The 18511-nt window shown below is 37.0% G+C and overlaps 1 protein-coding gene across 1 annotated transcript in view; it reads left to right on the forward strand.

The window, feature by feature from the left end:
- Positions 1 to 18511, forward strand: part of itfg1 (integrin alpha FG-GAP repeat containing 1) — a 136381-nt gene that overhangs the window by 87848 nt on the left and 30022 nt on the right. Inside the window, exons 11-13 of the mRNA XM_016290077.1 lie at positions 2587 to 2740; positions 5580 to 5688; positions 16273 to 16316. Of these exons, the coding sequence (XP_016145563.1) occupies positions 2587 to 2740; positions 5580 to 5688; positions 16273 to 16316 (307 nt within the window). The remainder of the gene's footprint in view (positions 1 to 2586; positions 2741 to 5579; positions 5689 to 16272; positions 16317 to 18511) is intronic.

An 18511-nucleotide genomic window follows, 5' to 3' on the forward strand; every position in this document is an offset into this window, starting at 1 on the left:
CACTCTATATATATATATATATATATATATATATATATATATATATATATCATCCAAGTAGCCTACATAAACTCGTTATATACTCTAGCAAGTTACAATGTGTTTAGTGTTTAATAGACAGTGTCTTGGTGCCCTGGATATGGATATTTTGTTATTAAGGATCCAAGCACCAACAATGAACTTACTCTGTAATGAATTTATGATGCAAATTCTAAACTAACAGCCATTTCAACTGAAAGATGAAGATATATTAATGCTGTCCACTAGAGGGAGCCAGAATCTTACTAGAGGGGCACAGGATATATTTTAATCCCAATTAAAATTTTTCTATTAGCTGCCATCTCTTTGAATGCAAATAAATGCATAGGTTTAGTTCATTTGTATAAGTATGTTGTACTGACAGCAGAGCATGTGAGCGGAGCGGTAATATTTCCTTAAGAGCGCAGAGCGCCTTTCTGAAGATTCCGCTGTAAAAGAATAAACAGGTAGGCTAAGGTTATATTCGGTTGTGCGGAGCCCCGATCATGACATGCAGACAAAATCACAGCCACGAATTTAGAATAGGCTAGTTGTCTTTTATGCTAGGACTACATTATGGCCACGAATTAAGAATAAATTTTTTCGTTTAGTCTAAATTATGGCCTCGAATTAAGTATTCATTCTCTTGTTTAGGCTTAGCTGCCACGAATTCATTCGTTCGTTAATTCGTTCATTCCCTATAGTAGGCCTAAATCGTGGAACGAATTATTATATTTCGTAATTACTTATTAAAATCATTATTGCTTAAACGTAATAAATTTAAAAAATAATAAAACCTGCTGACGTCGTAGAAACGAATTGTTAATTCGAATTATATTTGGAGCTCCGTAGTTATTAAATAATCTCAGTTAAACTGTAGACCTAAGCTAACACACAGCTGTGTATATAGGCCTAAATACAGAACTACAGAGTACAGAAGATATTAGCCTACACCACTTAGGCCTATTAAAATATGATAAAAAAAAAAAACTGACCCGAACCAATAGGTAGTCCTTCAGAATGTAGGCTAGATATAGGCAGCAGTAATTTATAATCTAATATAATGCACGCAAATTTGTTCTTTACAGAACGGAGCGGGATCTGAGCGGGAATTGGTTTACGGTGAGCGTGAGCGGAATATTAACGGAGCGTTTGCTTAGGCGGTTAGAGCGACTGAGTGGAGCGCACATCCATAGAGCGGAAAACGTAGTGGAGCGTCACACCGCTCCGCTTCGCTCACATGCTCTGACTGACAGTATAGATTTATATAATTAGTGTACAAATGAAATGAAATGTAGATCATTAAATTTAATTACATTTTTATAGACTCTTAATAAAATATTTTCAAGTTGCCAGATTTGATTAAATATATTGCTATCATTTTAAAATGAAGAGACAATTTTATATGTATTTTTCAAGATAACATATATTATAAAATTTTTATAAGACACTTATTTAATATTGTGGTATGAATAATAAAACAAACACTTATACTGCAAGCATTATTATACATAACTGTAGATATAAATTATAAAAAAAAGCCTTGAGATAAATGCTTCAGATAAAGTTTTGAGCTGCAAATATCTTCACATTCATTTGAAATTGACATCCTGTGGCATGCAGTTTGTCTAAATATAGAATGTTGAATAGAAGTCCACGCTTACACCACATATATTATGATCACATATCTTATGACAGTAAACACGTTTAGAGGGCTATTTCTGACTTCTCATTTAAACCGTAAGTTTTCTTTTGAAAATCATTTGCCCTTTTTGACAACTGTGTTGATGTAACCCGTTTCATTAAACCCTATCTTTCTGTGAAGATTCATTATGAGATGCATTTCCGTTAGATTGCTAACCATGCACCCTGGACCCTGATGATTGCTGCTTGTGGCTATATTTTGTTTTTAAATCAAATGCTTCAAATGTATGTTTTGTGCACGTCCCAACTGCATTTCCTTCTTCTGAAAGCAAGGAGAAACAACAGAAGGAAGACAGGGAAGAAAAACCTTCATGCAGTTTCTATTTTTAGCCTCACACACGCCCAGGTCGAAATTGGCGTAGTTCTGAGAAGTGTCACATGGTAAATAAAGGTATGAAACGAGAGTCCTGAATAAAGCAGAGGGCTGGCATATGGGTTGTTGTGCAATGCAGAAAAGCATCTCATTTCATAATTCACTGCTGCCTCACAGATCCACCTCCCCCACACTCAGCACTGAATTACGGGGAGGAATAGGTTTAGCTTAATTGCCTTATTCAGGGATTGAAAAGTTCAGTGCGCAAGTTTCAACCTTTTTTCCAGTCTCACTGGTTCATCAAGCCCTGTGCTCCTCTACTGTTCTCTGCGGTGTGCATGTATGTGTCTAATATTGTCATTGAAGAAGTGTTCAGGCTCAGACATGCTCTTTAATTGGTCAAAGTTCAGTGGTTCGCTATATGCTTGCAAACTTAATTAGCAAGGGTTACATTTAACATGACACGGTGTCTTTGCACAGTTTTTTAGCATTGTGTTTCTCAGATCTACTCACATTAACGGTCATTTTCCTCTTTCTTTCTGTCTCAGCAGCACACAGCAGCAGGCGTTCCTATTGGAGAATGTGGCGTGTAATAACGTGAGCTGTCAGGCGGCAGGCCGCATGTTCCGTGTGCACTGGGAACAGTCAGACCTAAGTGCCATCCCCAAGGCTGTTGTGGCCACATTTTTTGACATCTATGAGGACGTAAGTGTTGGCCTTTTCCCCTTGCTTTTGACGCTTTAATTAAAGCGCTGACTCTGCTTCAATCTCCCTCCCTTTCTCTCTCGCCGATCACTCTTTCTTCATCTCATTGATGTCTCTGTGACCCCCATTATACCAAGCTTTACTCATTATCTGATTTGCTTTGACTGTAATGTTGTCCCAGTGGTGTGACACAGGCACTCTCTTCTTTTGACATTGAGAGTAGAGAACTACACAAGCTACATTTCCCACAAACCCCGGTCTCTGATGCTTCACACCCTGTCATCCAATAATATAGCAGTCTCTGTAGTCTTAAGAGCTGTTTGGTCGAAGTCTGATGTGAATAAGTGTTAGTGTGGCTAAAATAAAATAGAAATGTTATATGAAAATTGTAAACTAGAAAATTAGAAATGTTGTCTTGGCGACGAACTAATAAAAAATAAGTTGAAGCTGAAGTACTAAAATTACTAAAACTTAAACTGAAATAAAAATACATTTACGCTATATAAATTTACGAGTTTTTACAAAAATGAAAACGACAAACATAATGACAAATTTTTAAAAAAATTAAAAATGGAATCTTAAAATGTAAAAATAAAAGCTCATTCAAAATATGATAATACAATATTAGTATAAAAATAATACTAACATAACACTGAGAAGCGCACAACGTCTAGCAATGCTTGTTTGAGAGACACATGACCCAAGCACTTATTTTATTTAATATTTTATTGGTCTGTGATTTATTAATTTATTTATTATTTTGGCATCCAAACAATTGAAAAAAAAAAGATGTAGTGTCAAGAGATTCAAATGGATGTCTTGTTATATTTTACATTCTTATTTTAACAAAAACATTTTCCTACAGATTTCAGAATGACTGTAAATAGGCCTTAAGGATTTACTTTTGGTGACTAAAGCTTTTCTCCTTTTTTTCCTTTTTATTTTCCATTCTGTTTGTCTTTTGTAATTCACTGCACTGTTTCTGGTGATTAATATTAAGCTTATGGTTTGAGGTGTTTTCTGCTTTTCGAATTTTAAGTGGAGCTTCCCTGAGGGCAGCTCTATTTCTCCTTTGAGCTGTGTGTATCTCACTGGTGCTCACGGTTTGTTATAGATTATTGATTTCTAAGTGTCCTTTGATCAGATGCATTGATTCGGACTGTTCATTCTACACAAGGCTCACACATGAATGTGTCTGGCTCTTGTCTAATGCCTAGTATATGTATACAGTATGGGTTAATCTCACAGAAAAGTTCAAGTTACATTTCACCCCAAAATCAAAAGAAAAAATTTGCATATAGAAAATGTGCCTTTTTCTAACCATTAAGATTGCTTTGCCTTGTGACATTGTGATCATGACATTTGTCCACGCATAATTCATATAACCATAAAGCATTCAGATATTTTAATTAATACAATTAATAATTGGAAAACCAATGTCACCACAATGTGCAAGTACTTTACTAATTAAATATACGCTATCTTTCAAAAGTTTGGAGTGGATAGGATTTTATGCTGTTGGCAGAAGTCTATGCTTACCAATGTTGCATTTTTTTTGTTCAAAATACAGTAAAAACAGTAATAATGTGAAATATTCAACTATAAAATAAATATTATTTCTATTTTAATATATTTTAAAATGTAATTTATTCCTGAGATGGCAAAGCTGAATTTTCAGCAGCCATTACTCCAGTCTTCGGTGTCACATGAACCTTCAGAAATCATTCTTTTTTTGATGAATATATAGTTCAAAAGAAAAGCCTTTATTTGAAACAAAAAAAGAACATTTTTAAGATTATAAATGTCTTTCCTGATCAATTTAATGCATCCTTGCTGAAAATCTTTATAAAGCAAATCATTTCTGACCCCAAACTTTTTAACAGTAGTGTGTTAATTAAATTAAATTTACAATTATTAGAATCATTTATTTATTTATGTATTAATTTTTTATTTTTTTGCAGAATTCACAGGCATGCTTGTGAATATAGTGCTATATTTAAACAGGCTTCATTTTCATCAAGCAAAATTATGTCTTTCTTTTGGTGGACATAGACATGTCTGCTGTAAGTTGTGTGACGTTTTGTGAGATTCCTCCATACTGTGTACCATCAGTGACCATTAAAGTCTGTGTGCTCACCCATGTCTAGACTGATAGCTGCTGGCGTTGAAGCTGCTTTTGCTGAAAGATTACAGACAGTGCATTGAAATTACTGATTCTATTACTTATTTTTTTTTACTATCTCTGACCCTCTTTATGTCTTTCTCACGCTTGTCTGCTGAAGAAATCTTGTATGAGTGTGAGCAAAGTATGAGTCATGCATGTTTGCGGGTCTGTATTGGTTTTTGTGCTTCTTAGTGCTCACCTAAAGTCAAACGTCTCACTTCTGCACACAGTCCTCGAGCATCTATATGTGAACGTGTCTTATTTCGCCATCATCTCTTCCGTTCCTTTTACACTAAGATTCACTCTTTCTCTTTCCCTCGACCCTTTTCTCCATCTGTATCCGTAGCCTTCTCCCCGTCATAATCACAATATAGCCAATTACCTCAAATTCCCTCATGCTTACATAACTAATGGAGCTAAAAACTCATTAAACAAACAGCACACGCATGTCTCATTCTGTTAGCATTCAAGCTAGTCATCATTAGCAAAGTATTAGGATGCTATCTGTACAGGACCCCCCGCGCGACCGTGTTCTTAAGAGCGAGACCGATAGACCGCAGAGATGGGCTGATAAGAAACGTAATAGCTTGCTGGAGTCCATTAAGGATATGAGTGCTCATCAGATGGGAGAGATTCAATGGGCTTGATACATTGTTTCTGATTTCTCATTTGCAGGGTATATTAGATATGATCGTGCTCAGCAAGGTGGAAGGAAACGAAGAGCACGTCATCCACGCTTTGAAGAACAACTTTGAGGCCGACGCATATTTCGTAAAAGTGATTGGTGAGTATGGGATTTGTGCAGTGCGGCTGCCGTAGTGGCGGTAGAGCTTCCGGGTGCTGACATTTGAAGAGCTGACATTTCCAGAGCCAAATGCATCCACTCGAAAGCAGCCGTGATGCCATTTAATCCCGCCTGCTGTGTTTTAATTAAAGGAGAAGGCGAACTCTCCTCCAGCTCAAGCGCACAGGTTAGCTTCCTCAGCATGTGAGGATCACTCTGTCAGTGTCAGATTAGAACAGGGATGAGACTGACCCAGAGTCTCTAAATCTCCCCTCATCGCGCTTATTAGCGCGCTCTGTTTCTCTTTCCTGTAGATGTGGTGTTTAATGAGACTGCTGTAAGCTAGAATGTCTGGCTCTGAGGGGAGAGAGGCACTCTGGGTAGTTTACTGCAGAGACAAAGTGCTCCCAAGATGCTTGTGCCCCTTTCAAATCAAATAGCCACTTGTGTGTGTGTGTGTGTGTGTGTGTGAGAGAGGTGGAATTGATGTTTATATACAGTACAATATAAATGTTATGTTTTATACAAATAGACACTCCTCCATAATAAAGCTGCTTTTATGAGTCTGTAGTTTATACCGTTTTCCTGTGAATAATGGCAGACTCCTGCACTCCTCTACAGTCTGTCTACTGTCTACACTAGTCCATTCTACACAGATATGGTGTGTGTCTTTATGACTGTCTGTGTCTGTAAAATGGCAACGACACTACTGTTCATAAATTTGGGGTAGAAAGGTTTTTTTCATGTTTTTGATAGAAGTTTCTCATGCTCATCAAGGATTAAAATACCATAGAAACAACAGAATTGTAAAATAAGAGTATTACGATTTAAAATAACTTTTAATATTTTCAAATGTATTTTATTCCTGTGATGCAAAGCTGTATTTTCAGCAGTCATTACTCCATTCTTCAGTGCCACATGATCAGAAATCATTCTAATATGATGATTTGCTGCTCAAGAAACACTTCTTATTAATATCAATGTTGAAAACCGTTGCCTAACATTTTTTTTCAGGATTTTTTGATGAATTGAAAAAAAATAAAAAAGCATTTATTTATAAAATAGTAAAGACTTGTACATCATTACAATAGATTTCTGTCACTTTGGGTCAGTTTAATGTGTCTGAATAAATATAAGTATTACTTTATCAAAAAAGTATATATATTCTGACCCCAAAGTTTTGAACAGTAGTCCAAATATGAGTCAAATACTGGCGGAAAAATATAAGCACAAGTACCCATGAGTACATCATGAAAATATATTTTGACTTTGTTTGTTTTTTTCAACTACAAAATGTAGTCTTTGTTTTTATATTGTGGTTAAAGAAGGATTAAAATTCCAATTTGGGAGGTAATTTGCCATCGGATTGAGACGCAACTATAAATGGAGACTTTCCCCGCTAAACATATTAGCTTTTTATATCCCGGCACCTCTGAGATAGACCTCAGATGCTTAAATGCATTATGCTACCATGCAGTAGAAATGGTGCTGTATTAAAAATCAATATGTTACAGTTTGAATTTCACATGAATCAAAACAGAAACTGTCATTGCCCATATGTGCACTACATTGCCATAAGAAGCGTTTTTCTTCAGTCAGCTGCAAATGACCCATCAAACTGAAAGATGTGTTCGTTACTGCCATTCTGCAGTTTTTCTCTGTATCAATGAGGAATCAAATGGCAGATCAACCAGGGGCGTTGCTAAATCCTTTTTACTGGACATGAGCCAATAAAATATTACTGACAAATCTTTGCCTGATAGTGGAGATAGTACTGTGTTACAACCTGAGAATCATTAGGACTTTTCACACCGCGTGTAATCCCAGGTTATCACTGTTCTAAACCACACTTTTATTCCCAGATAAAGGTACATTTCACACTTGTAGTTTGGATGTGGGGATAGCACTGCTTTTTATCTGGGGTTATGAATATACTTTGGAGTAGACTTAGCACCGCTTTTGTGGAGTGAAGACCATTTTATTTTTACCTCTATAGACCAATTTGGAGTAGACGTCACAGTTACGTCACTTGCAGCTGCGCGCGCATTGTGGTGGCAGAAAAACGCTGGTAACAAGTTGAGGGAAACGGGTAAACTCCATGGAATAAGAGAAAAAATGTATTGTTGTGCCTTTGAATGTCAGAATCGGAATGCAAATGATTTTTTACTGTCGTCAAAGACATTATTTGAAGCTAAACGCAGACGTTTAAATGGACAAGCTATGGATGGAACCTGCTATGATTTCCCTACTTTTAAAGCATAAATTTGATTTAAACAGTAGGTCTATATAATATTCACATAGGGGACATATTGTATTAGCCCTATAGAGTTAAAGCATGAAATACTATTTAAACATTTGACATAACATTTACCTATTTTATTTCACAATTCGGACTTTTTTTCTTGCAAATGCAAGTGTATATCTCCTAGTTAGGGCCTTTATAACTTGATGCAACTCAACAATTGCGAGTTTGTCAGTTCTGAGGAAAAGAAGCCAGAAGTGTAGGATATAACCTCATGATTCTGAGCCGAGGGAAACAGAGAGAATGACGAGTTGATTTTTCTTGTTCCATGGCTTGCATAGACTGTTACGTTAAAACTGGCGTTTTCTGCCACCAGATTGGCTCCGCCCACAAAAAATGTCATCACTGTTTGCAAACACTGAAAATGGTCTATAGTCCACCCGAAAACTCCATTCAGGAAAAACTTAATAGTACAGTCTGGAATATATGATACGAGGATGCACAATGCTAGATCCATTATGTAAACGGGTCGAGTGCTGCGTTCGTCCAATCAATGACAATGATAAAATAAGAATAAGAATGTCTACGCAGGGTTTTGGAATGTACAGTGTGAAACATCAGCCTATGAATAGCCAGGATTAATTAACACCAGGTAAATTATGAACATTGTGAAACGTAAAGCAAGAAAGCCCAGGATTCAGTTTTCACAGGGTTTAGAACTTGATATTTCATAAGTGTGAAAAGCCCTAATGTCCCTGATAATATTTCAGCAAGCATGTCTTGTGTTGTTTTTATCAGCTTTATAGAATCAATAGAATAGATAGAATCAATACTAGCATTGATTGTGGTGATCAGATTCGTAAATTAATCACTATTGATGTAATCGATCAAATAGGTCTGAAATTGTTCACGATTCAGTTTGATTCATTTGGACAGTAAACTCAATAAAGCAAGAAGACAATAACAGAGTCATTTTTCCAGCTAAAGTCAGTTCATTGATGATTCAGTGGCGTCATCATCTAGTTAACGAGAGGCTTAATAACAGCCAATTTGAAGGTTTTAGAAGAAGTTGTTCATAAAGTCATTTCTGCTGTGCTGTTGGGAAAGGTCTGTGTCTGTTGATGCTTTATTTTTTGTTAATTTAGCCACTATCAAAAAAGAGTATCAATATATGGGGACAATTGTTTGATGACTAGAAACGCTCCTGAGATCCACCTTACCCTCCACCAGCTGCTAAGGCGAGGCAGGTGACATACATCGGTGCGCTATACCTGCATCAACTTGCCTCATTTACTGTCCTCTAGAGGAATTGTGGGTATGTAAGCCATGTCCTAATGCAATTACCGTTCCCTCTCTCAGTACCCAGCGGTTTACATATTGCCGGGGAAGCCCTCAGTTATTCCATCCTCAGAGGAATAAATAAACAGTTTCGTTCCATTCGATGCCAAGTCCTCAAGGCCATGTGTGTTTTCACGTAAATCTGAAGCTAAACATGAAAATAATTTGAGCCTTATTACAGACATGTAATATGTTGAAGCCTTTGTTTTTTTTTTCACCTGTCCTGCATTTACATCCCAGTATCTCCAGCCCTTTTATCTCTTTCCATGTTTAAAACACCCACTTGCCCCTTTTTTCCTCAGTGTCATAAATGCTCAAACACACACACTTATACCTCCCCTCTGAGCTACATCTGAATAGTCTGAGTGAGCAGTCAGTGGCAGGAGAGTACAGGAGGAGGGGAGAGGCCAGGTGCTGTAATTTCCTGTGATTGCGTGCTCTAAACACACACTGACGGCAGTTGGAGTGTGTTTGCGGTGTGGATGAGTAAGTGTGTGTTGGCTGTAGGCTGAGAGGGAGAACTATGGCAGCTAATTGCATTCCTGTTCATTTTTATTAGAATGCAGATGAGCCGCAATGAGGAACATCTGCGCGTTTTGTTCAGTCCAGTGCTCGCTCCTTCCGCGCTTCTGCTCTCTGTCACTCTGGAAACCAAACCCCCGCCCCACACGTTACAACTGTACATGGGAACTCATAAAGGAAGGTCTTTTTCTTTCACTGTAGCAGATTGAATTTAATGAATGATTTGATGTGGTTTCAGTTCAGTCCTGTCGGTCACTGTAGTTCTTTTTTCTTAGTTTTTTGCCTTATTAGACAGATGTAGTAGAGAACGACACTAAATTATCAAGGAGAGAAACTGAAAGGTGTCACACACCGAACTCAAACTTAAGGAACAAGTTTGTGTTTTTGTGGTCTGACAAGGTTGTGCAAAATTGAGAATTGAAAAATGTTATGCATTTCATGAGTGTGAATTTGAAATGAACTGGCCACATATCGTTCTATCTATCATTCTGTCTACTGTATCTATCTGTCGCTCTGCCAGTCCATCTGTCCGTCCGTCCATCCGTCTGTCTGTCTGTTGTCTGTCTATCATCTCTATCTGTCTGTTGTCTGTCTGTCTATTATCTCTCTGTCTGTCTGTCTGTCTATCTATCATCTCTCTGTCTGTCTGTCTATCATCTCTCGATCTGTCTGTTGTCTGTCTGTCTATCATCTCTCGATCTGTCTGTTGTCTGTCTGTCTGTCTATCATCTCTCTGTCTGTCTGTCTATCATCTCTCGATCTGTCTGTTGTCTGTCTGTCTATCATCTCTCGATCTGTCTGTTGTCTGTCTGTCTATCATCTCTCGATCTGTCTGTTGTCTGTCTGTCTATCATCTCTCGATCTGTCTGTTGTCTGTCTGTCTATCATCTCTCGATCTGTCTGTTGTCTGTCTGTCTATCATCTCTCTGTCTGTCTGTCTATCTATATGTCTGTTGTCTGTCTATCATCTCTCTATCTGTCTGTTGTGTCTGTCTATCATCTCTCTCTCTATCTATCTATCTATCTGTCTGTCTGTCTGTCTATCATCTCTCTGTCTGTCTATCATCTCTCTATCTATTTATCTGTCTATCTGTCTGTCTGTCTGTCTATCATCTCTCGATCTGTCTGTTGTCTGTCTGTCTATCATCTCTCTGTCTGTCTGTCTATCATCTCTATCTATTTATCTATCTGTCTGTCTGTCTGTCTATCATCTCTGTCTGTTTGTCTATCATCTCTCTATCTATCTATTTATCTGTCTGTCTGTCTGTCCGTCTATCATCTCTCTGTCTGTCTGTCTATCATCTCTATCTATCTATCTATCTATCTATCTATCTATCTATCTGTCTATCTATCTATCTGTCTGTCTATCATCTCTCTGTCTGTCTGTCTATCATCTCTATCTATCTATCTATCTATCTATCTATCTATCTATCTGTCTGTCTGTCTGTCTGTCTATCATCTCTCTATCTATCTATTTATCTATCTGTCTGTCTGTCTGTCTGTCTATCATCTCTCTATCTATTTATCTGTCTGTCTGTCTGTTTGTCTGTCATCTCTCTGTCTGTCTGTCTGTCTGTCTATCATCTATCTATCTATCTATCTATCTATCTATCTATCTGTCTATCTATCTATCTGTCTGTCTGTCTATCTTCTCTCTGTCTGTCTGTCTATCTATATGTCTGTTGTCTGTCTATCATCTCTCTATCTGTCTGTTGTCTGTCTGTCTATCATCTCTCTATCTCTCTATTTATCTATCTGTCTGTCTGTCTGTCTGTCTGTCTATCATCTCTCTATCTATTTATTTGTCTGTCTGTCTGTTTGTCTGTCATCTCTCTGTCTGTCTGTCTGTCTGTCTATCATCTATCTATCTATCTATCTATCTGTCTATCTATCTATCTGTCTGTCTATCATCTCTCTGTCTGTCTATCTATATGTCTGTTGTCTGTCTATCATCTCTATCTGTCTGTTGTCTGTCTGTCTATCATCTCTCCGTCTGTCTGTCTATCATCTCTGTATCTATCTATCTGTCTATCTATCTGTCTGTTGTCTGTCTATCATCTCTCTATCTATCTATCGTTCTATCAATTGTATCACTCTATAATTATATTCTATCATTGTAACATTCATCCATCAATATATCTATGTCTGTCTGGAAAATATTTTTCAAAACTTTCAAACTTTGTTTCAAACTTTTTATTAATTATACTTTTTCAAATTAAAGTTAAAATTAAAATTGCTTCCTGTTTACTACCTTAATTTCTGTAAAAAAAAAAAATATTCAAGTTAGTCAGTGTTTCTTTGTCTGGCTGCTCAAACAAACAGAGCCACATTATTTCTGCAAAATGATTGTTCACTTGCTTCTCTCTGCACATTAATCTGGAGTAGTAGTATTTTAGCATAGACACTGCAGCTTTAAGTCTGTGGAGAGTTTTTTTTTCTTCTATTTTTATTGAGGCGGAATGATTAGGTGATGAGGGACTGAGAGTGCTGCTTGTTACTGTAATCACTGCCTGACCTCAGCCAAGACTGGGAGCCAATCATAAAAGCCCTCTGTGTTGCTGCTGGGTTAGAGTAAAGTAATAGATGTAATCTCCCGACTCCAGGCTGTGATCTCACAACTTTGAAACCACCTGGTCACCAGTTTCATGGACTAGATTAAGAGTGACAGTTATTATTCCAGCTTTATGAAGTAGTGCACCACCACCTCTGATGGTGTAATAGTGTGTGAGCGTCTGTGTGGGGCAGCTGTTATGAATGACATGAGACACAGTCACTTAGAGCGTCGGTGGCATCTGGTTTACCAGTGCAGAACAGAACAGCAGGCCTCATGTCCAATTTCACAGCCATCACATCACAGCTATTCCATTGTTGCTGCGAACTCCTGACAGATTCACTCCGTGGAATCTCCCAATATCCTGGGAACAACAAACTGCAAAACAATTTGGATCAGTTCCTTTTGTCACAACAAGAAAAGAAAAAAAAAAAACAGTTGAAGCTGTTCAAACAGAATCATGTCACACATCTGGGATGAGGCGTTCAATCGAGGAAATTGTTCACGTAATTTATAAGATTATCAAGATTTCATCTTGATGAATGAACCATCACAAGTTTTTATCGAATAGTTTTTTCAACTGTCCACTTTAACGCTCTATGTTTCCCCTCAGTTTATTATAGAAGTCTGATGACTGTCGCTGCCCTGTCGCTGTGTGATTAGTTTAGTTTCTTTGTATTAGAGAGGTTTTCAGGATCTCCAAAGGAAGCCTGCTGGAGGAATAGAGACAAATGCAGAGTCTAATCTCTATATGAAGGCTCACACTAAGCTCTGACAGTAAACAAGCGCATCACAAAATGGCATTTCATTGGGATTAAGCACGTTTAGATGTATTCAGTGCTAAATCTTCTGTCTTTTAATGGTTTTATGCTGTACTCTTAGGTGGGCACTGCACAGCAGTACATGCACACACACAAACACACAGACACAGTGGGAGCGTGTCATGACCGTGCATATCATGCTTCAGCTCAGTGCACAAGCCCTGCTGGTAACTTGTCATTGATAGAGACATTTCCACTATGTGTGCATGTTTCCTTATCCTTTAGCATGCGTGTGCAGGCATGTCAGTTTGTGTGTTCAATTAGCCACACATTCACAAACACTAGTATGAGAGATTTAAAATGTATCTGACAGCTTCAGGCCACCAGGATGTCTACCACAAAGAGGTATGTAATACCTGGAGAAGGTTATCTGCTTGGTTGTTGCAGGACCCAGAACGGTACACTACCATTCAAAAGTATGGGGTCAATACATTTCTTTTAAGAAATCATTGCTTTTATTCAGCAAGGATGCATAAAATTGATCAAAAGTGACAGTAAAGGCATTTACTTTGTTACAAAAAAAATCTGTTTCAAATAAATGCTGTTCTGTTGAACTTTCTATTCATCAAAAAATCTTGAAAAAAATGTATTACGGTTTCAGAAAAAGCACATTGAGCAGCACAAAATTTTTCAACATTGCTAATAATAAAAAATGACTTTTTTTCCACCAAATCAGCATATTATAAAGATTTCTAAAGGAGTATGTGATGCTAAAGACGGTGTAATGGCTGCTGGAAATTTGGCTTTGCTATCACAGGACTAAATTAAATTTTAAAATACAAAACAGTTATTTTATTTACAGTATTACTGCTGTATTTTTGATCAAATAAATGCAGTCTTGGTGAGCATGAAAGAGTTATTTCAAAAACACAAAAAAATTGACCCCAAACTTTTGAACAGTAGTGTATGTGATTTGAAATCAAACTACTTTGCTCATGGGAGATTTTAAGCCTAAAATTAGCATGAACCTAAACTCCATTTCTTCTATGAAAAAATAAAACATATTCTTTCTGACCCTGGCAGAACATCTACTATAGTATAATGAAATATTTGCAATTGATATCTGTATTTATGTTTATTCAATAAGCTTCAAGGATTCAAAATAGTTTTTAAAAATTATTTATTCATTCATTTATTTTGCCGAATTTATTTGTCAGTGCGATCAAAATTAATCAGTTAAAAAGGCAATTCAGTTATTCTAGAGCAAAAATGTATTTTTTAAATGCTGTTTACCAGTAAGTAACATACAGTATTTTGTGTTCCAGTATTTTTTCTCATGAAGCCAAAGATTTTTCACAGTAAACTTTCTGAATTACACTATTTTCTGTTGCCCAAATTCCTTCATTACCTATAAGCCTAACTAGAAGGCTATGCTGTGCTAGAATGTTATACATCAAACATTACAGAGGGGTGTCAGTCATATTGTCCTGTAGCAGGTTCACTCATTCGTGGAGGAATAGGGAAGTTGCACTTTATCTTTATCTCTCTGTTCTTGTCTATCGAGCACAAAGAAATATAAAAAAACAAAAACACACACACAACACACCTGATAGATAAAAATGATTTCAGGCTTCATGTCACACCTCTCTTTCACCCATCAGTACATTTGCTTTGAAAACCAAAGCCACGTATTTGATTTCACAATCCTAATAACTCATACAGAACATTTGTGACCCTGGAGCACAAAACCAGTCTTAAGTCGCTTGGGTATATTTTTAGCAATAGCCAAAAAACATTGTATGGGTCAAAATGATAAATTTTTCTTTTATGCCAAAAATCATTAGGATATTAAGTAAAGATCATTTTCCATGAAGATATTTTGTCAATTTCTTACCGTAAATATATCAAAACCTCATTTTTGATTAGTAATATGCATTGCTAAGAGCAACAGATTTTCTAATAGTTGTATCTCGGCCAAATATTGTCCTATCCTAACAAACCATACATCAATGGAAAGCTTATTTATCAGCTTTCAGAAGATGTATAAATCTCAATTTAAAAAAAAAAATAAAAACGTTTTGTGGTCCAGGGTCTCATTTTTCCGTCAGACCAAATATGGAAATCTATAAATTTCCAAAGGATAAGAAGTGATTGAAACATTTTCAGAATTAGTTTTTCCATCACAGACTTTCAAAGCCACTTTTTTTTCTTTGTCCTTTCTATTTTCACTTGTATAATTTATGCTGGTGTTCTTCCATCCTGAACTTTCTAATTCGCCGTGTCTGTAAATAGTGCTGCCTGTCACTGCCAGTTTAAAAATCTAATGCTGAGTTTAGATAAAGACAGATGCACAAGTACACAGATGGTTCTTTGTGTGCCACTAATGAGCAATTAATGATTTTTTACTGTCAATTTTGGCCTCAAGAGAGGCAGAGAGTCTGGCTCTTATTTCACACCATTAGTGGGAATTTAGTGCACATTTTGCCCGACAGCTTTCAGAAGATGTATAAATCTCAATTAAAAAAAATAAATAAAAACGTTTTGTGGTCCAGGGTCTCATTTTTCCGTCAGACCAAATATGGAAATCTATACATTTCCAAAGGATAAGAAGTGATTGAAACATTTTCAGAATTAGTTTTTCCATCACAGACTTTCAAAGCCACTTTTTTTTCTTTGTCCTTTCTATTTTCACTTGTATAATTTATGCTGGTGTTCTTCCATCCTGAACTTTCTAATTCGCCGTGTCTGTAAATAGTGCTGCCTGTCACTGCCAGTTTAAAAATCTAATGCTGAGTTTAGATAAAGACAGATGCACAAGTACACAGATGGTTCTTTGTGTGCCACTAATGAGCAATTAATGATTTTTTACTGTCAATTTTGGCCTCAAGAGAGGCAGAGAGTCTGGCTCTTATTTCACACCATTAGTGGGAATTTAGTGCACATTTTGCCCGATTCATTTTCTCTAGGCATAATTCCCGGCTGAAGATGTGTTCGGGAGCAGAGTTGCTGTTAAATTGTGTGTTATTAAAGGAGGTGAATGTACTGCTGCCCGTGTTTAGCAGAGTGTTGTGAAAGTGGATTTGATACGGACACTGCAATCTAATCTTATCTATCTGTGTGGGACAAAGTTACGATTGTCTTTCCCTGTCTTTATCTCTTTCTCTCTGTAGTGCTCAGTGGCCTGTGCTCCAATGACTGTCCAGAAAATGTCAAGGTGAGTTCTGATCTTTTTTTTGCTCTATCATACAAGACACTCAACTGGAGTGGGAATGGCATGTGTTTGGCATCACCAGCCCCACATGCAATCTGTTCCTGCAGATTTCAGAATTCAAGCCCATCATTCACAATGTTCTACACATTCCCTGCCTATAGCATGTTTGTTTATAGTATATGGGTATTTTGGGTTAAGCAAGTTTTAATTAATTGTTCTTTATTAGATTTGAGTTGAATATGCTTTCAGCAACCTATAAGGCTGTTAGCACTTTTATGTTTCCTCCAAATCAAAGCTGAAAATGTGATAAAAGTTAGTCAAATCTGGCATGTATGGTAGTTAGTGGTTGACTGATGATTCCACAGAAATATTAAGCAGAACAACTTAAGTTCCTTAAGTACCAAATCAGCATATTAGAATGATTTCTAGAAGACTTAAGTAATGACAGCTGAAAATGCAGCTTTGCCATCACAGGAATAAATTAGTTTTTAACATATATTAACATAGAAAACAGTTACCATATTGGCCTGAATCTAAGACGACCCTGATTATAAGACGACCCCCCTTTTTCCAGATGTACCTTTTGGAAAAAGGCTTTTTAAAAACCAAATCTTGTTTTTGATCTTGATTGTCTGACTTCTGTCACGTTATCGTCCTTCCTCTGACGTTATTGACTAGCTGTTGAGGTCGGGGACAAGTGAGTCACAAAGCTGTCCTCATTCTGATGAGAAGACAAGCTTTTATGTTCTCACTCTTGTTTTTCTGTCTCTTCTACACTCTCTCCATTTGTCTGTGAGCACTTCTGTACTTTGTTTCCTCTTTTCGATATACACATTCTTCTTTCTTTTCTTCTGTCAGTGCCATTGGCAGGGTCCCAAAGCATGTCATTACTCTGTTAATACATGAGCGACACACACATACACACTCACAGACCTCTGTCATCCTTCATAAGGAAGAGATAATACAGCTTCTGCCCAGCCGTTCATCCTCTGCTTTAGACACGCACAAACACACACAGACACACAGATCACATCGCATGTGTTCTCTAACTTAGTGATATGCCGAGTGCAGACAGTTTGCCCTGAGGCCAGTGGATAGTAGAGGGCTCGATGATTAAATAAGAGCCTTTAAGATGGGCCGCACTCCTGTCTCGCTCCAACTGGGCCTCTGACATATATGTTATACAGTCTCACGCTAAATTAATATGCAGATGCGGAAACAGGGATGTTACTGCAGATTAGTTCATATGTTCTGGATCATAGCCATTTGCATTTGTCCTATTTTTCCAATGTTGCATGCTAAACACTGTTGCACATCCTGGATGATCACAGCCAGTGTAAATCACACTCATATGGTAGGTTTCCTTGAAGTAGGCAAGAAGTTAAAATTCACCTTATATATTTTCTAAATGGATGTTATAGATCTTATTGTGAATAACTCATTCCTTCCATGTATACGTTTCTGTTTTATTTGACCCTGTAATGTTTAATCAAAATGTGATAACTGGACCTTCCTGTGAAAACGACAGACTTCTCTTTGGTGATCTTCTCCAATAATTTTGTCTGCTTAAAGCCCGCCCCTGCAAGCTCACGCTCATCTCCCTCCACTTGTTGATTTGAAAATCCTATCAACAACAGATGAATAGAACCAAGTCACCATCCAAAGTTTTTCTCTTATTTAACAATCTGTCACACTCGGATGTACATCACAATATGAAAGAAAAGATCTGTCGCTACTTCAGTTTAATCGCAACTTTAAGGTGTGGGAATAGTGGGAAATAGGCCATTTGAAATCTGCCAGGTTATAATGAGCTATTTACTTGAACCAAAGGATCGTGTTTGTGTTTGTTCCTGGTTCTTTTGAAGTCTCTGATTCATGAAAAAATTTAATAAAATATTTGCCAATTTTTTTGTTACTTGCAATAAAATGACCCACTGGACCACTTAAAAATTATTGTATTTCAGCTTTTGGTTTAGTTTGGAGAAAGTCTTAGTTCCTTAAGGGTTCTTTTTTTTAAGTCTCAAATATTTGGCCTAAAGTTGCAATCAGTCACGGAGGTGTTTGTTATTCCCAATCCAGTTCTTTTGACATATCTGTTTATCTCCTTTAAGCTGCATCTCGCCTCTGCTATCTTAGGCATCACTTTGTTTCCTCTGCTGATAGATCTTCCCACATTTACATTGTTTTTCTCTGTTCTT

The sequence above is a fragment of the Sinocyclocheilus grahami genome, unplaced genomic scaffold, assembly GCF_001515645.1.
Source record: "Sinocyclocheilus grahami isolate Dianchi unplaced genomic scaffold, SAMN03320097.WGS_v1.1 scaffold254.1, whole genome shotgun sequence".
In the NCBI taxonomy this organism is placed as follows: Eukaryota; Metazoa; Chordata; class Actinopteri; order Cypriniformes; family Cyprinidae; genus Sinocyclocheilus; species Sinocyclocheilus grahami.